This window comes from Pieris rapae, chromosome 10 (genome assembly GCF_905147795.1).
Source record: "Pieris rapae chromosome 10, ilPieRapa1.1, whole genome shotgun sequence".
Taxonomy (NCBI): domain Eukaryota; kingdom Metazoa; phylum Arthropoda; class Insecta; order Lepidoptera; family Pieridae; genus Pieris; species Pieris rapae.
Window position 1 is genome coordinate 6537728 of NC_059518.1, and position 21298 is coordinate 6559025.

At 31.0% G+C, this 21298-nt stretch overlaps 1 protein-coding gene across 1 annotated transcript; it reads left to right on the plus strand.

Moving 5' to 3' along the window:
- Positions 1–19815, plus strand: LOC110992289 (endonuclease/exonuclease/phosphatase family domain-containing protein 1-like). Its single transcript, XM_022258042.2, has 6 exons — positions 1–620; positions 876–1560; positions 1921–2070; positions 5010–5176; positions 14760–14924; positions 16469–19815. Exons 1-6 carry the CDS (start codon positions 326–328, stop codon positions 16699–16701), a joined length of 1695 nt encoding a protein of 564 aa, XP_022113734.1. The 5' UTR covers positions 1–325; the 3' UTR covers positions 16702–19815.
- The last annotated feature ends 1483 nt before the right edge of the window (positions 19816–21298 follow it).

The following is a 21298-nucleotide window of genomic DNA, read 5'->3' on the forward strand; positions in this document are numbered from 1 at the left end:
ACTCACTAGTACTAGACACTAGTCAGTTTCGATTCGACAACGATTTGTGTTTCGCGTTTCTTACTTTCCTGTTCACTTTATAATATTATGTATTTAATGGAATAAGATTCGTATCATTTGAAGGATATACGATGTTATTTATCGATACGATAAATTTCTTTCATCTTGTGTTGGTTATATTTTCAAGCCAATAATACAATTGTTGTATGGGGTTGTATGTAGGGATCAGTGTTGAGGTGCAGTCTACAAGTGCGCGTATTTCTAATTACAATCTAATAATAGTTGCAATAAATACCTAGTGAATTTGTGTAATGTTAAGTGCTTAATGCAAGTGTTTGTTGGAGAAATGGGGCAAAGTCCAAGCTCTATAAGGAGTAAGGGCAGCCGGAAGTCCTTTCGAGGATTTGTGCGGCGGTCAAAACTAAATAAGTCCAGTTTAAGCCACACATTTAACTTGCCGCCCTCAGAGGAATATCCAGAGTTGATGAATATTAATACCGCTACTGAGGAACAGTTAATGACTCTGCCAGGAGTGAGTAGACAGCTGGCGCGGGAAATCGTCAGACATCGCCAGATGATCGGTCGTTTCAAGCGAGTTGATGACCTTGCTTTAGTATCAGGTATTTGTTAATCTTAGTTAATTTAATATTTTTTTAAATTTAATTATTATAAAATAGTTTTGTTTATAATAAAACAGGTCAGAAGGCATTATAAATTATAAATATTTTAAATAATTTTTTAAATAAACTATTTAAAAAAATTAATAACACTAATAATTGTAAGCTCATAAGGTGACTAGACATTTCAAACAATTTAAGCCTATATAATTCAATGTACAATTGGTTTATGCTATATTTGTAAGTATTGTATTTTAGGTATAGGTGCTGAAAAATTAGAGTTACTAAGACCAGAAATATGTACAAATATAAAAAGACAAGTATCTCGAGCAAGCTCATGTACACATTCACTAGATAGCTTTCGATTGTCAATGGAAACTAAACTATGTTCTGTAAATTCCTCCAGTGTGTTCCAATTGCAATGTGTACCAGGCCTCAACCAGGAGCTAGCTGCTAATATAGTTGATTATAGGGATAAAAAAGGTCCCTTTAAATCTCTAGATGATTTAATAAAAGTCAGAGGGATAGATATTGTGAGACTAAGTGGTGTGAAGCCTCACTTAAATTTAGATTTAAGAAAAAGTGAGAGTGAGCAACATTTGCCTAATGGTCATGTAAATGGATGGACAGATGCTTCTTTGAATGGATCATTAATAAGTAGTGAATTGAAAACACCAGTGTCACCAAGCCGAAAGAGCTTTACAATGCCTGTTAAATTTCCTTTAACACTACCAAATGGATTTGCTGCTGCACCTGTTAATGATATTTTAGACTTGTTATCAGCATACTCACATAGACCAGTTGTAAGAGAAGATTTTATGTATGAAAGAGATGGTGTAAGATGTTGTCGTCTTGCATCATGGAATATTCACCAGTTAACAATAGAAAAGGTGATAAATCCCGGAGTAAGGGAAGTGATGTGTCGGACAATATTAGAAAATAAGTAAGTAGAGTAGCATAGTATAAGTAAAAGTTACCTATATTGGTTGGCAAGCAAGGTTATTAATTGTTCCATACCTAGAATGTATGAAATTTTCTCCCTATAGGTATCATTGTACAATCTTTTTATATCAACTTCAACAGTTTATCTTCACTTAACAATATATATAATTACAGTAAATTTTTGTAAATATTCAATTAAGTGTGTTTAAATATAATTTATAAGAATTATGCATGTAAGGTCACTCAACATGCTAATAGGGAATATGACAAACAATATTTTAGGTATGTAATAGCAAAAGTGTGTTATCAAATTATATGTAACTAATTTTTTTTTGTATATTTAAATGAAAATTTCATTCAGGTTGTCTGTAATAGCTATACAAGATGTTGTAGAAACGGATGCAATTAAAATGATATGTGAAGAGTTAAATGCACCAACTATAAGGAGAGTTAGAGAGTGGAAGCTAAATAGTCAAAATTGGGAATATTGCATACCACAGAGTGCTGATTGGTGAGTCATCTTATAAAATAAGGTTTTTATAATCCTAGCACGCAACATCCGCAACACTTGAGACTTCTTGTAAAAGTTGATTTTGCACAAAAAAGAACTTATTTTAATATTTACCTAGTTCACAATTTAAGAATTGAGGTAGAGATACAATGCTGCGTGCATATATCTTAAAGTGATTATTATTTAATAACATGAAAAAAAAAAATGTCTCCAGTCAATGAATATATCTATGGCGCTATAATAAAGTGAATCCAGGTGCTATGATACTAAATGTACAATGCAAGGCTTTCGTAATAGTGTTACAGTTATTTTACATTTGTATAGATGATTGTAGAAGACACATTGTCTCAGATATCCTAGACCTCAATACTATTAATAAAACTGCATAAAATAAATCTGCTATCAGATTTATCAATATGATATAAAATGACTCATCTTCGCGATTGCTACGTCAAAATATAGACATCACTCAAGACTATCTTCTAAATAAGCAGTTTACTCAATCAACAAACACAAAGCCTTTAATCAAATAATAAAAAATTCCTCTCGTCTTTTGAGTTTACATACTTGTCTGCATACATTTTTAATGTAATATTTTTTATTTATAAGTCGCAAACATTTTCTTAACCCTAAAAAGTACTTCAGTTTTAAGTCATTGATACCAAATGAATTCTTTAATTAATAATGCATAACTATATAAATCCTGTTTCACCAGTATTCAAACTTACTTTTTTATTTACACGATTTCGTTTCATTTGTTCGTTTTATTGGCGAAAAAGTTATGGCTATATGTGCGGCTCTAACTGATAGGTTAACGTTGGCCTTAGCATTCATTTAGTCGGGAATCGAACCTATAGGTTTAAATTTATATATGGAAATAAGGAAGAAGTTTTTTTTCTCTTAGCCTAATTCTTTATGGCTAAAGACCGTGACACTGAAACGCCTTTACACCCTACCTGCTGCTTTACTTATGTAGTAGTCAGTGCTCTTAAATTTAAAAAAACGACCTAATAAACTAGATCATCTCCCTAAGTTCATCGTTTAGAAAATAAATTAAAGTTTATAAGCGATGGCTGAAAAGAAACCCTTTATAAATAGATATTAATTTTAATAATTAATTTAAAATACATATACCCTAAATTGAATTATACATTTATGACACTTTCCGTGCAACCGTGAAAATATAGACAAAAATTCGTTGATTCATTGAGGCCGTTATATGCCACTTATTTAAAAAAATCCGTGGTGCTACGATATTTTTTGATCTGGGCCTCAGATCTGTATCTGTTTCATGATAATATGTCAGTCTAGTAGGCAAGTAGGTCCTGTGCCTATCATCTTTCTCTCGTTGGTTTTTTTTGATTGGGGAAGGCAAGCCAGTTTCCTCACGATGTTTTCCTTCACCGTGCAGGCGAATGTTGAATGCGCATTGGTGCTCATCCGGGGTTCGAACCTACGACCTGAGGGATAAGAGACGTACACTGAAACCACCAGGCCAACACTGCTGCCCTCATTTATAAAAACTAAATCAGTTGAATTGTACTTTTAATTACTTAAGTTTTATTCTTTCGTCTGTATCTGTCAAATTGTGTTTATGCTGTAATGACGAATGGTCTGCAACCTCCAGCCTATAGCCGGTGTATATAGATATAAATAAATACACCGATATATTATTAGTTTTAAAACCGCCTATCACATGCTATTATCGTATAAAATCTTGTGGTCTAAACGCGACTTCATGTATAGAGTTCCCATAATATAGAGTTTAGCATTATAATATTTTCTTCACGCAGTATATCTTTGTTTTATATGATTTTGTATTATGAAGAAATGGGATATAATGTATTAACTATATATAACCAATTAGCAGGCCCGAGAATCAATCGCCAAACCTGTACAAAGGACCATTTCAAGATCATGTTACCCTTGTACGAGTAGATATTGTTGTAATACCTTGAATTTCAATTACTTTTACAAACTGCATTGTACACAACATAAATAAATATGAATAAAATTACCTTGTCTTCAGAATATTTAAAATATTCAATTATAATAGTTTATAAATCTGGACCAAAATTGTTTGATACTCAATCATGCGAAACAGCTTGACGGATCTGGCTCAAATTTTACAGAGATTTTCATTTTGAATCAGTATTGTGAAAGTAAATAATGTCTTACATAAATTTTTAACAGACCCAAAATACATTATTTATAGATAAACATTAAGAATATAGAATATAGACAAGCATGTTATTTGATTGTGCCTCGTCAGAAATAAGGTGGCTATGTTAGATTTACGCGAAAGTTCACATACTTATAGAATGATGTTTTTCAAATGATAGTTTTACTTTACCAAAATGGTACGAAAGGTAAAATCCAATTTTTAAGAATTCTTATAAACAAGTTTTTGTGTACAAAATGTTTTTGCTGGGTTTATTGTAAGTACGTGAGTGAAAGACGTTTGAGAGTCGGAATTAATGTTCTTTTTTGTTACGTAAAATTCATAATATTTTGCACAGAGGTAGTTGTATTCGTTACACGAAATATATCACAATAAAGAGACCAAATACAAAAGTATTCAATTAATTTGTGTTCTTTATTTGTCTTTAGATAAAGTTTAGGGTTAGTACGACGATGCTGTTTAATAAAATTTATAAGTAGAAAATGAAAAAAACTTCATTATCGCAGAAATAATTTGTTTGTATCAGCGTTGATCTATATTATACAATAATCTATATTATACATACATTATATATACGCCAATATTTTATTTGAAATATTATAAATTTAATTTTTTTTTCGTTCTTTATATATATCCATCCATATATATCGAAAACACCCTCTAGTCCATAACTCTGTTAGTGTAGTTTGCATAATTTTAATTTATATTTTTACATTAGTTATAAGAAAATTTTATTATAATAATGTATTACTTACAGTCGCTCCCTCTGCTTCATATATGAAAACAGTAATGGCAACAACAAAAGTGTGACGATAGAGGACGTTGCGACGGACCAGCTCCATCTGGTGGTGAATTGTGATGTTAAGAAGCTGGTGGAAATGCTGGATGATCTGCGAAGTGATAGATTCAACACCAGCACGCAAGGTAATTATATAATTAAAGCAGAAAAAATATCGTTCGGCGGTGATTTTCACTGTAAAACAAATTTAACACTAATTAAAGTGGAGTTAGTAAGTTTTTCGTCAGTACCTGCGTAATATAGCTATTTATTTATAGGATTAAGGCGGGTAAACCAATTTTTTCAATTACGTAATAAGGTCGATAAATGACGAATACATATTAATAAAAAAGAATTGATATGTTGTTGTAATATGTATTGTATGTACCTTTAGCTACAAAATTGCCATAAATATATTTTTATGAATTTTACAATTTCTTTGTTCATTCTTCAAATAAATGAATTATGCAGGGGTATAGAGGCAATATAGGAAATATGGTAATTACTATCTATAGCAATGTATCATAACACCATAGTAGATAATTACCTACCACGAACTGTCGTAATTGTTCGTTATCACGCTTCGAACTGATGTACTTTTTGAAGGACTTTTGTGAAGTTATCATTTATCGACAATATGACAGACGGGTCCAAAAACTTTACTATTGACTATGTGAACATCGTATCATTTTTCCTAAGGGGAATTTAATTCAATTTTACTGTTTGGAATTATGTATGTTGGTTGCGTTATTCATTTATGAAGGTCTGATGCAAACATCAGCGCCTAGGTGACCTGTCACAATATTTTTCTTAATGTTCTGGAGAGGTGTTCCTTGTCCAAAAACAGTATATATTAAACAAAATACGATTTGTTCGAAACAAACCATAAAATTTAATACATGAAGCAAAAATACGGAATAATATCTTAGACTAGGTATGTACTTATTTTTTTAATTGCTTATTGGTACGTGGAAACGTCTATTATTTCGACGAAAAATGTATTGAATGAATAGAATATTGAGATGATATAATGAGGTCGTTATTTCTCATCAACAGTATAATGTTACTGTATTATAACAAATTCTTGCGGTTTCTCCTTTACTTTCAAAGTTCAGAAAAAATATAACAAAGTAAATGTTCAAATTGATTTAACTGGATTAATCTCAGGATTTTTTAGTTTAAAAAGCCGTTTAAAGACCCCGCGCAGGGGCAAGTTATGACAATTATGCGGGAAGTGTGGGCGTCGGTCTGTGAGGTGCAATGTACCCCAATTTGCTAAAACCAACAGTCCCACTTGAGCTGTAAACGGGAGAGGCTTTATATGGTAAAAGATTTACTTTATCTGTACGGACCAGAGCGTCAAAAAAAATCAAAATTAATTTATTCAATTTAGATGCGTCTTAGGGCATGCTTATGAATGTCAAAAACATTTACAAAAGCGAAAGAGCAAAATACGTCATCCGTTCGCAAAACTGTCAGCTGGGATGTACCCATGTTTACCCTAGATCATCCTCGTATAGTTATTATTTAAGTTAAATATTTTTTACTTAAAGTTTCAAATCACAGGAGTGATACTTTTAAACGTTGTTATTTTTCATAATGTTATTCAAAAATAATTTGCATATAATGATTTTATTTTAATTTGTGTGTTACACGAGTATCACAGATAAAAACAACTTTATCATCAGAAATACGTGAATTAGTTCACATAATTCATTTGAGTGTTTTCAGCAATCGTGAGAGACTGCCATAATAAGTTAACATATAAATATTTACTATTATAAATCGTGGCGTTTAAATACGAAGGTATTATAATATTTCTTTACCACAAAGAATATAACATGTGATGGAAATGAACATCTCTGGCATCGAGAGTGTCCATGGACGGCAGTATCACTTAACTTCAGGTGAGCCTCCTGCCCGTTTGTCCCCTGTTCTATAAAAAAAAACATTAACCTTGGTGAATTAACATTAACCCGATGGACATGTCTTATTGACATTTTCCACGCAAAGATAAATGTTTGATGTAAGTGTGACTGACATTGCTTTGGAAATAGATTTTCTTTGTTCATTTGTTTCTAAATGTTATTTATGCAAAAACTCATAGAAGCGGTAGTTTCTAAGCAATAGTATATGTAGTATAATATTTAGTGTATTTTTATGGAGATAATAAAATAATTTATTAACATTGAATGTACGTAAATTATGAGGAATAATTTTCTATGGAACTTGCCCTTCATTTCACATTTATGCCTCAAATGAAATAAAGATTTTCTTAATTTTTTTGTGTATATTTCGTTCGTTCTAAAGCTGTTACATTATCTGTGATTTATGTAATGAATATAGAATATACAAATTTGTCATTTTTAATTTTTACTTTAATTTTTTTTTCAAGTACTGTAACAGCAACCTATAATAGAAATCGCAGATAAAGGTCCTTTGCCTCAGATTACCTCAGTTTATTTGATCATATATCTTTCACAAATAGGTCATCAGCCTTCTGTTTTTGCATCACACCGGTTTCGTCACGTAAAAGTTTTTATCGTACCTACTAGCAAGTTTAAAAAGCGTAGATAGCGTCTATAGATAAATATCCATTGCAGTCACTCTTAAAACTCTAGTATTAAAATGCAGATGTAAAATTCCTATTTCGCATGTAAAATAGTACTTGTTACGCCTCTGAATTGTGTTTACACATAGTTTATAAGAATGCGGCTGGCTTGAGATTGTTTGCCTGTTTTCGGTATATCAGAAATAGTACTCCTGTTTGTTATATTAAGATTTTATTCACGTATTTAACTACCTAAGCCGACTTTGCAAAGGTGAACGTTTTGAAAATAATAAATATTTCCTCTTTATAATGTTAGAATAGATGTAAATGACTGATAGGGGATTTGCGCGTTTTATTTGACATAACCGGAGTCGCATATGAAACATCGTAGCTGAGACGATGTAGCCAAATTATATAAATAATATTTAGATTTCCAGTTTCAAACAGTAAGTAATTAGGAATGTTATGTAATATAGGCTATTTTTATATTAATTACATAAAGCCGCTGCATTACTAAAGATTCTGTATTCTTGAACATTCTAACCTTCGATCCCGAGTTCGTTAAAACTATAAGGGCCATGTTCGAGACCAACTTTCGTCAGAAACATATTAATTCTCTTGTTAAATGTAGTTGTTATTTTTAAATTAATGTTTATGATCATTTCGTGTGTTGTAAAACTGAAATGTTATCGAACAATTGTGTTTTATACCGACTTTCTCACGAGTGTTTATAATATTTATAATTGATAACAAATAGCCATTTTCTCATAATATCTCGATCGTTTTAGGAATTTTCTTTAAAACATAAACACAAATTAATTACGTAATATATATATGCAAGCGAGCAAGGAGCAATTGGAGCAATGTTCTCTGCTGAGCTGAGCTGAGCAGCGACAGTCTGCTACACACACACACACATATATATAATATGTCTTAGTGCTACAGAATTGTTGACCTGTGGCCCACTATTTGTGTTTTAAGTTTAAGTGACGGTGGAACATAAATTGGTCACATTTTCTCCGTCCACCGAAACGTCGTCATTAATTACAATAATATTGTAATACTTAACAACAATATTAAGTACTTGAATTAATTCCTAAGAGTCCGCTTTTGACTTAAATATAAATATAGTAACTAACCAATAATCCTTTCATTTGTTAACAAAGCATGCTGTTCGTAATAAACAAAACATCGTTACATATGGTATATGATTTGGGATCCCGTCATTATTAATAAAAATATTAAGTGTGTCAGACACTGGTCACTCAGACAATTACCTATTTGCCTATTAGATTTAAATATGATTATGAAACAGATTTAGAAATCTGAGGCCAAGACCTAAAAGAGGTTGTAGGGCCACTGCTTTTTTTAAATAACAATACTAGTTAATGAGCAATAAATTGTTTTATCAGTTTCAGTTAATATAATTATTAATAATTTGCCAGATGTCGAACAATGATTCGTTCGTGCATTGTTTCGCATAATTGGCTTGATTTGTGATCCATTCAGATTTTATTACCGACTTACTGTCTACTTACTACGTACGTACTGACTAAGTACCTAATGTAGTGAAGGTCATAACTGAAGAATGTTTGGTAATATTGTTTATTATTCCCGCTTTCTTTTGTTTCAGACGGTTATATTTATTTTTATAATGCAGCAATAATCTATACAATTTATATATTTTATTTCAACAAATTTCTGCAAATACAGAACTAAGCGATTGTAAGACGCTTTTTGTAGCGCACCACCAATACCTACTGAAGTATTTACGAACCAATTCGACTTCTAAAATATTAGCGTGCCAATTCTTATACGGTGGGCATTTTGAAAATTTCTTTAACTAGTAATCCTGCTAAAATGCAATGCTTTATACTTATTAGGTAAAAGATATCTACGTAAATTAAATACTAGTGAAATCTTGTATAGGTAGAATGAGCGATGATTTTCTAATATATAACAAACTAAACATTGCTTATACACCTAATAATTTTCTTTAAAAAACAATACATAATCCACAAGAGCATAACATATACGTAAGATATGACATAATGCCTGTATCCGATTAGTTTGTAAGGTAACGCACTGCAATGCGACTGAACATGGACAATGCTTGCAGTATATTTTGGTAATGAAATCTTTTCATGATTTGTATAATACATATATATATATCTTATATCTTTAAACGAGCAATTGATGTATATATATATATATATATATATATATATATATATATTATATATACATATATATTTATAATTGGAATCTCGGATTTGGCTCCAACGATTTTCATGAAATTTAGTATACGGAGGTTTTTAGTTTCGGGGGCGATAATCGATGTAGCTAGGAATCATTTCTAGAAAATGTCATTTTATTTGTGTTTTATCAACTTAAGTTATATAATTGCTCGTTTAAAGATATCAGTCAAATTAAAACTTAAATATGGTATAATTATCGAATACTTATTCGATAATTATATTCATATTTCATAATTTTATTAGTATGTAATTCGTACTTAAATAAAATTAAAAAAAACACGATTTATGAAAATAATACCGAGCTAAGCTCGGTCATCCAGGTACTACATATTAAATCGAGAAATGTATTTTGTTTGAAATAGCTTTAATATGAAATATAGATAAATTGACTGCGTACAATTTTAATAATATTCTGGTTGTTCCAAGTTCAACCTATTCAGCCGATAGGCAAATCAATAGGGATTAACAATTTAATACGATTCGAAAGCATAATTAACACGTGACGTTTGTCATGGACGTATTGTGAATATAAATTTAATTATATTTGGGCCCCAGGGAGATTGTGACATTCATAGAAAGGTCGAAAGTTTATATTTTGGTAATGTGAAATATGACGAATAGAACTTTGGCATGGGGTTTGAGTAATCTTTATCTGAAAATTATTTTGTTTTTTATAACTGAAATTTACTTAATTGGTAACGAATTGATTGTTGTTTTTTATCGTATCCGCTACAGGTTAATAAAAATATTTATATATGTATTCATAATTATAAGGAATACAACGGTCGGCCTTATGGATAACAAGCGATCTCCATCAGTCAACCCTAGTAAGAAAAAAATAAATATGAAGGGTAAAGTTCACACATACAGTACAATATAAATAATTATATGAAAAGCAGGCTACCAACCCTATCGTTTTCGAGGGATCAGGCAAGGCAAGCACTGTGTAAATATATAAAGTCAATGCAAGAAGTGCAAAAGATTCATTACTTAGACAAAAAATGCAACAAAGTAATTAACTGTTTACAGACAGTGAAATACAAATATAAGACAATAAAAAGCACACATGGTAAATAAAATGGTACATACATAATGATAATATTAGTATGAAAAAAGGGATAATTACTGTACAGTAAAGATTTAATTAATTATATTCCTCGAGTCAACATTATCAGATTCAACGAACGAACGGTATAACTAGGTATATCTAGTAGAATCAGTAATTCATATTATTTTATGCATATTTTTCGACTCATGTCACGAAACATCAAGTCTTGTTTGCATCAACATGCTTTTACTAACTCAATTTACACTTATCAATCTTGAGTATTAATTTTTGCGCTTATCAGCTTTTCAGAATATTTGCAAGTCTTTTGTCTGTTTTAAGATCAAAAATTTTACTATTGATTTACTCGTGGATGTTTAGCTTCATCTTTGGCATCAATGTTCTTGATCTTGCCAAATGTAATTGAATATGTTTCAAGTTGTGAGTTTCTCGTAGATTCGATTTGATATTTGTGTGCCCAACTAAATTGTCGATATTTTTTATTTGCTTTGCAATCCGTATTGAAGAAACTTCCATTCAAAAAGTTGAATAATAGGCTCTTAGTACCAAGATAATTTACAAGCTGGCGGTTTTGGCAATGAAACAAAAAATATATTTAATTTATACTTCCTATTTATTGGATGCCAACGCTTACGTATGATTTTTATTCTTATGAATATTTATATACAGTTCTTTGTACACAAACAATGAATCTGAAGGCAAAATACAAATCGGCTTATAGCTTTTTCCCTTGCCATCCAAGGACTTTCTCCATATCTTATATTTTTATATATTAATATTTAACTAAAAAGATATATAAAACTTGTACTTGAAAATTGCTTTGTATGCCCTTCATCAAATATGCGATTAAGTTATTTGTTGGGATCAAAATTCTTATGGTTGAGCCAAAAAACATATTTTGGTAAAGAATTTTCCGTTACAGAGTAGTTTAATTAATTATTATCAAAACCCTATAAAACTTTGGCAAGAAGAGATTAAAAATTGACTCAATGCATTTCATATAATAGACAATTACAATGATTTTTGGAAAGCCGATTGCAAGTTAAAGTGCGCTAGGCTTGTCTCAAGAGGCTTAGTAACTGGATACTTAGACTACTTTATAACCCCTAAGAACACTGAGGTCTTTACCACCATTATCTATAAGTGTCTCTAGTGCTGAGCATTCAACTAGCATGAATGTTGATTTTCAGACAACGAGCGGAATTTCAAGCGCATTGTACATATTTTGGTCCGAAATAGTATAGTCATCGTATCCCAATTGCCGACTATGCACGGCTTGCATTACTTATGTGACAATACCATAAATTACCTTATGTTGTAAATTGTCTTGCAAAATTACACCACTATCAATATTTATTACAAGATCTCTTCCTGAAAATAGGTCTACATCTTCGTTGTAATAACCTTTGAGAGTTGGTTTGCACATGAATTGTCATCGTTCTTGAACTGACCTGCTTGCTTTCTGGGCCGACTTGGTTAGTTTTTACTCTCCGTAATTGTCGCATTTTTAATTGACTGAATTGAATTGAATTGACGGCCACAACCTATAAAAGGTGCAAAATGAGGTGATCCGCATATATTAAGTTGCAGTTAATTATCGTTACGAATTCAGTAGTTCCGAGTTGGGCGCGGAAATACTTCAAGGCTCACAGTTCTAGTTTCATTTACACAGTAAATGTATGTCAATTACGCAGTGTGTTAAATTTTTGTTTGCGTCTTTGTCACTAAATCAGCGTCATTACGCCGTTTACTGATTTCGATATAAACCAATTTTTTAATGTTTTATGAAACGAAAACTATGATATGATAAAAAAAAATTATACTGTGAATCGACCGATAGACTTTTTTTTCATAGTATTATAGATTGACTTATTTCTTACATTTATACATTTCACTGCTTAAATGTTGATGTAGATTTTTACCCTGTACATATAACAGTTGTAGATACTAAAAATACATACTAAACATACAACAGTACATACTGAAAGCCATAGTTTAATATTTTGCTCCCGCTACTTTGTACTACGGGCAGTGTGTGAAACTTCTCATGGAAAAATGTATCCAGTTGATATTCCTAGTACACCTAAGTATGTTGTATGTGTTCAGTAGTCTCAATGTAGTTACACAGACAAATCGGTTAAGAATATATTTATTTTTATATTATATATATTATTATTATACATTATTTTTTCCTTATAATTAAAAATAAAGTCGGGAGGTAATATGGCGATTATCTCGATAAATACACTTGTAATTCTTATTTCATAACATCTTCGTCACTAAACAACATTCATATTTGTTAGGAAATTGCTATTTTTATTACTGCGATAAGCATTTTTCCGATAGCGTGAACATGCGTATACACGTGAGTTTTTATATTTACTACTTAGTAACAGTGAAATTCTTATTTCATTGTATTTAAATCAAAATAATTTCTGTGTCACAGATTAAATTATTGTAATATTTATAATTTGATTTGTAACCAACCGTGCCCTAAAATGCTTCCATTCTAGACCAATTTAACCCAAGAAGATTTTTGCGGGGTTACCTTCTAAACACCTTTGTTCTCTCTATAAACCCTTAGCCGTTAGAATATTAGACATGGACATATCGAATGATTTTTCACGGGCAGGGCATTTGGCAGGGAAGGATAAATTAGCCTTCAAGAAGCATGATTCGAACAGAAAGGTGACTCGATACTTCACTCCGAGCTACCGCTTGCAATTCTGCAAAGGGCAAATGCTGGTCCACATGAAACACTGTTTTTATCTTTGGATAGGAGTTTCCAATTACCAGCTCCTTTCTGTTGACGGTACAACAACAAAGAGCTATTCGAATCGCTGACTACCAATCACTTTACCGAGCTGATTGATCTCTTGGTGTTTCGTAGAGATATGAAGATTCTCCGTATTTCCACAATTGCCATTTTGTTAAGAAGAGTTCGGTTTAGTACATACATCATTGGTCGTCGACCCCAACGTCCGTCTTTTCACCACTGAGTGTGTAAGGCACTTTGGCTGCCAGTTGCACCACCACTTTATAGCACCAGCTAACCACTATATTACTTTTGAACCAATGCATAACTGTCTGACGTTTTTATACACTAGCGAAAAATCCAAATTTAAATATTTCAGGTATAATTGTAGCATAAACAATCTTATTATAGAAGATGAGGTTATATAAATATGAAAACAATTTCCGAGTCAACATATTTTTTCATAATTGATTCACTTTATATCTGTATCAGTATTGCAATTTCCATTGTCATTGTTCTAAATTGACCTTTGTACGGATTGTGTGCTCGGCCATAGGTCAAGTGCTCGCTAATGGGACTACGACATTTCCACACATTGATTTTGCGCTAACATATTTGTCTGGAAGGGGGAATATTTTTATCGAGTAAATACGCCATACGCCCAAAAAAAAAGGGCGACAACCAAAACCTGGGACGATAAAATAAAAGAGAACGGGTAAAGATATAATTAAAAACATGGAAGTGAAGATGAGTGACAAATGGTGGGTTTTGGAGGCCTTAACTCTGTCGGCGATCGCGTACTCATTAAATGTAATACATATTATAGTTTCCGAAAATAGGCTATTTTTATTATATTTAATTTACAGCTTAAAAAGTAGAAATATAAATGTTTTTGCTGGATTTCCAATCCAGAATCTCCATGATCTTGAGGTTGAGATTCAGATTATACTTATAATATACTAAAACAAATTACATAAATTATACAATACATTTTTATTTTGTACCACAGTTTGGCAATTTTAAATGTAAAGATATGTCTCGGAAATATGACACACAGGTCACAGACTATTTACTCAATCATACATTTACTGAATTCCAGCGTTCCTTATATGCGGCCGGCCTATAATTTTGGTGAACGTGCACTGCAAGGATACGCTAGACGAAGAAGACTGCAGAAGGTTGAAGGAAGTTGTTGATGTGGCATCCGCCATTAAGCTACAATTAGCGCTCATGGGCGAGTTTCTTACTTGGGGAAATGTGCAATGTAAGTTTCTTTTTTATTATAATTCCTTTTGATTTAGATAGCGACAGTGTAATTCGGCCGAGAACTAAACTGATGTAATCAATGAGAATACTGGCTCGTTTCGTTTGTGTGTAATAATCTAACAGAGTTTTATGGCATAATGTTTTTAACAAAAACTCCAATATTATTAGTAGCAAACATTAAGTTACTTTCAAATGGTAACAATAGTATTTGTTTTAAATTATGTTAATTACTAATTTTATTTGCAATTACTCATCCTACCGGATTGTGTATGGCGCAACTGATATGCAAAATGTTTGCAACTTGCATCGTGTTTATCATACAACGTAACATGTTCCTCATTATCTATCTCTTTCTATTCTTTTATCTATGTAACCAATAGACCTAGAGAAGGAATCTTTGCTACATGCATTTGAGAGGGACCGTTTAAGTTCTCTTTTGGTTACAGACGTAACTCTTTGTTCTAACAGAATTAACTCATTACAAATGTGACAAGAGATATGCATTATGCATACCTACACCCAAAACATTGTTACTCATTTTTGCGCTTGAGATTCCTAAGAGAAAGAAGAATGAATGAAACTTTTTAAAGACTGAAAGAAAGAAATCGCTTCATTATTAACGTTAATATCGTTTTGTATAATTATGGAATGATTATTATTATTTTGTTCACTATCATATATACATAGGATATAGTGATAAGTGAGAGATGCTTTGTTCGAATCACTTACATAATGCGGACATGTTCGGTGATTTCTGATAACGCTTGACCTTAAACTATGGACTTTAAAATTATTTTATTAATTTTACTTATTTTTTATCAGTTTAGAACACAAATTCCAACTGTGTTCTCTTATATTACTACTGTAATTCTTCAAATTGACTCGATAACTTTAAAAAAATAGATACACTTAATTTAATGTCCTTGAACTAAACATTTTGTTTTAAAAAGGATCAAACTATTCCAAATAATGTCCGATTTTATATATTCCCTTAATTAAGAGATTGTTAACCGCGCCTTATCATGCTTTGTTTGAATTTTTTGTGGTTAAATTTAGTAGATTATTTTATTTTTAAGTATTAAAATATTATTGTAATGAATGCTGGCGCTTCAGTGGATGGAAAAATTCTAACCTAAATTTCTGTTCCACCATCGCAAAAAATGATTTATTATTTTTCAAATAAATAAAATATATTAAGACTTTACGTTTAAATAGTAAATGTTAGACACATGTAAAAAAATACCGAAATTAGCCCTTGAAATTTGTTAACCTCTTTATCAAGAATAGATTGGCCGATTATAGCTATATCTGTAATTAAATAATTATCCGATACTGCAACATATTAAATCTGATAATGGCACTTGGAATTATTATATTATTATAATTTTCGGCATCTTATTTTTTTGTGGACGTGTCCGACTTTTCAAAAAGTCTAAAACAATAATAGTCGAAAACCGCAAATCGATCAAGTCGTTGTCAACTATCGCCACGTAACAATTGATTTTTATTTGCATTAATAAAATGAAATTTTCTCTATTACAGCGTTACATAACTGCGAATCATTGCTGAACGAAGAAGCAAAGACCACAGTGGATGTAAATACGATGGGTAAAAGCTCTGTTCTGTGCCCGGGGAACATAGAAAGCAGTTTTAATGGTCATTCGGGAACCATTAAATCTGGTCTGTGCCACCTGGCAATACCGCGCGGCTGGTCCTGGGGCGGCCCAGCTTCCCCATATTGCCCTATTTGGACCGAGATCAAAGTACCCGATTGACAAAAAATAAAAATTGTCGATGGTAGTAATTTATCTGTGGTCTACGTGGTGACGACAGCACTCCTTCTTATAATACATTGTCTATACTTTATTTTTCATATTTTTAATCCGCCATTTTGAAGTGACTTCGCGCCATTTTGTCTATAGGCTAAGCATGTTGAATATCACGCGATTGTCAAACTTATGTAATTTAAATGTATTTATTGAAATGTAGATAATTTTATTGTTCTAATAATTGTATATATTTAATCATGTTATTTTAAATGAATTTAGAAATCGAGTCCCAAAGGTAAATATTTTTAATATAGATAATTTAATTCCAATTAATTCTGTTTATTTCCAATTGAAGCTAAATGCTTAAAGTTGTAATTTTTTAAAGTTTTAAGGTTTTTGGTTATTAGATTTTCACACCATGTGAAATGAATGTCATGTATATTTTTTTAATTTAATAGAATTCCAAACCTTTTTAATCTACAATAATATTTCGTAAAAATTTGTGTAAAATAATGGGTAACATTGTACCTGAAAGATTTCCTTCTAGAATAGAAAATTTCAAATATATTTCCTTATCAAAATAGTATAGATAGGAAGTACGAATAAAATCTAAAATTAAAACTGCTTTATGAATTTAAACTACCTATAAAACAATTTCAATTAGGAGAATTATAAAAAAAATATTCATACGCCAGAAATGAATTTCAAAGTGGCGATTTAATGATCCAATATAGGCTAGCTCCACATGATTTATCTACTTGTGGTATGGTATTAACATACGAATAGCAAGTTAAACGTTTGTTTGTTTGAACGTATTTATATCAGGAATTAATGATGCGAATAGAATACTATGGTTTATTAAATGAATTCGCGGCACAGCTATTTTATAATAACAGGCTAATTTTACCTACTCTTATTAAACAATTGAGTTATATTGACTGAAAAAGATTTGCTTAAAAAATTGATACATTATATTATCGTTTACACAGACTATATAATGCATTTTGCGGGATCGATTTGCAAAAAGTAAATTCAAATTTATGGCTTATTTATTTTATTGCTGCTAGAAATATGATATCTGTTTATATTTCATTATGAGCGAAGCAAACATGTTTCAATCCACTCGAATCCACGCCTGAGATAATCTATTGCATAATAATCCGATAAGTGATAAAACAGCTACGACTTATGCAACGTGACTCCAATAGAAAATCTAAAATGGGGCTAATCACGGAGTAAAATAGTTCTAAAAATAACTGTGTAAATATTGCTTACGATATTTTGTTTGAAATGGCGTTCTGTAAAAAAAACTTTCCACTATCAAACAGCAATAAAATATTCCGCTGTTAGCGAATATTTTCGAAATATACAGTAATGTTGTTCATCATCAGTACATATTATCGGTATTATCATGACCGTAGCAAAGGTTAACACTAACGAACAAAATATTTTCATAAAAATATTGTATGAAAATATTTTGTACGTAATCAAGCTGTAATATATTTAATTCAAATATTTGACAGTTACGTACAGAATATTGCTTATACGTGCTGCCATTTTATTTACTTAGTAAAAGTAAAGAAGTCTTTCATGTAACAATTTTTTAAGGTAAACACGGAATGACCGATAAATTTTTCAAAATTATTGCCTCATTTGTGCAAGTATGAATTGGTGGTTAAGACGTGTCGCGTTTTTACGTTACTTTTTAAAATATTGTCTATCTCTTGGCAATGGCACAGCTTATTGAGAAAAGTAATAAAATGTACAACAAATAAAAACTAGCTGACTCCACCTGATTGACTGAAATATATATGTCGCAGTAAAGTAGTTAAATCAGAGAGTTAATTGAATCTCTAGAGATTTAGTTAAATAGCGATATTCAATCAAATCGCTAGCAAGTTTTAAATAAAGCAACGTCAAAACGTTTAACTGTCTGTCTGACCGAAAGTCATCGTGTTGATTAATAATGTAAAACAAGATCGCGGTCACGACAACAGCTGAGTACTTTTAGAGTTTTTGTTTCAAATTATAGTTTTGGTGAAATTGTAAACATGTTATCGACTCCACCATGATTATTTCGGTGTGATCGTGTAGAACTGAGAGCTTAGTAATTCCGTGTTTTGTTTTTTGTAAATGATTAGGTTAGGTTAGTCTTGTTGACTAGGAACATTTAGGAAACTCGTAAACGTTTCGTTTAGTCACTTATCTGTCGGACGTTCAGCGACTTGATTAAATATCGAACTTTAATTAACTTTGTAGAGATTCAATCAACACTCTTGATTTAACTACTTTACTCGACATATACACTGTTTAAAGAAACCATTTCAATATATTTACATCAAGCAATTGGTTTGTTGACCTCTTAAATTTTGCGCAACAGAACTAGTATATATATAGACGATCTTTTAATAAAATACCCGTATCAACCACGTAGTAGACACAGGAAATTGTGTCGTTTTTTAATATAGTTCGAATTGTGATATTACGAGATATAATCTAAAAGAAACTGTATTTCGTTTAAAAATACTTGAATACCTCTTCGGCCCTAAATTAAACTTACGGATTACGGAACGTTAGCTCATGTTACTCTATAAAAATGTGTAAATTGCAAGTTGTTGAAGTTGCAAATTAAAACTTTTAACCTATTTTAAACCTATTCTAAATTTTTAACCTATACTCGCGTATAAGATTAAAATAATACAATTTCTATAATCGCATTTGCTATATACAAATTTCAACTTGTACCTTTCAAATGTGATACTCCAGCCTATTAAAGGTTGTTTAGTCTTGTTCTGGCAATTAAATATTTATATAATTTTCCCGTACAATTAATTGTGAGAAAACCAATTGTGGAAAAGGAAAGCCGGAAAAGCATTTCTTTGTTTTGTACTTTCCTAAAGAAAGTAATAAAATATTCATAAATTAACATTTTAATGATTTGACAAGATTTGTTTTTAGGCATAGCCAATATGTCATATGTCAAATGTAATCCGTCAGTTTAATGTAGTTTTAATGTTATTTCTTGCTCAACTTATCCTAAATCAGTCGCAGAGTATTTTTTATCGTTATATAAAGAGATTACAATGTGATATCACATACAAAGTGTAACATTACTTAATATTTTTGTATTATGTAAATAGATGATGATCTCGTAAATAATTAAAACTCGTAGCTATTTATTTAGCGTGACACTAGCAATTTTTAATATTGACTTTTTAGACTGGTTTCAAGGAATTTATTTCTTCGAAGTCTGAGGGAAAGCAACATACGTCATGAATACGAAAATTACAAATGGTTGAATTTGTATTCGAGAAGGAATCTGTCACGTCTGATAGTAGGAGTGACATAAATTATATTATGCTATCCTTCCTCCAATTCTTCGAAGACTGCAATGAATGAGCCCTACATTTTTATTTACCGACAATAAACAACATTTTATTATTTGCTTTATGAAAAAGTATTTATTGTATGTGTCGCAAATTACCTATGTTTTGTGATATTTAGTTTATATTTAAATGTTATTTTATTTTACGGCTTTGGTGTAATTTATTTGGTGAAAATATAAATCCAATATATATTTTTGTTTTATTTTAAAATATAATTTCAGTATTTATAAGTGTCTTGGCAATTACTGGTATTTATTTTGCATGAATTTGAACAGAGTCATAAAAAAATACTAATAAACAGAAACTCTGAGTTAAGTTTTAGCAATTATTTGCCTCATATAGTAAAAAAATGAATAAATTATAAATACTTGTTGCTTACACACTCCCTCGAGTCGTAAGCTTCGCCCGATCGGGTCATATGCACCCTTCGAGTGGTGTATAAATGTTCGCGCCCTGCTGATACAAGGGTATTCCTATGGCCTTTGGTAGGGGTTGCAGTGCGCGAGGAGATATGGGCTCTACTCTCTGCGCAGTCAAGGTAAATTGTGACTTAATTATTGATTATAATATATTACCATTGCAATCAGAATTACTCCGTTAGCGAAATTTAGGGTCGTCGCAGTTGGTACCATAGGTTGTAGATGTCGCTACGGCTATGTATATTATTGTAGAAATTACTCAAATACTTTTTTCAAAATATGAATAGATATAATGATTTATTTCCATAAACGGGATACATAATAAACATGTTTCCCAGGCTCCTGATAGACTTAGAACTGTATTTAAAAATATTAATGTAACAAATTATTTTATGATACGGTACTTAAGTAAAATAGAAAATGTTATTTTAATTATTCCATACAATGGAGTAGATAAATGTCATAGTAAAATGCTATATACCTAATACTAATGAATATATCCAAGAATACTGCGATATATTTTTTACCACAATCGAAAAGATAAGATTTATGTGACGTAACTGTCAGGATTGCATCGTCAGTAATCCAATGCCTAAATCAAAACTGTTTAGAGTCTAATATTAAGTTGTTTCAAAGTATTTAACAAATTTGGAGATGGAAATTGTAAAGCAATAGGTCTATGACTCGATGGTAGATCTTTACCTCCAGCTTTGTATATTATACCAAGGAATATTCCTAGTGTAAAACATTGGTTGATCAAGTGGGCTATGGGTTCGGCTAATCCTTAATAGTACGTCA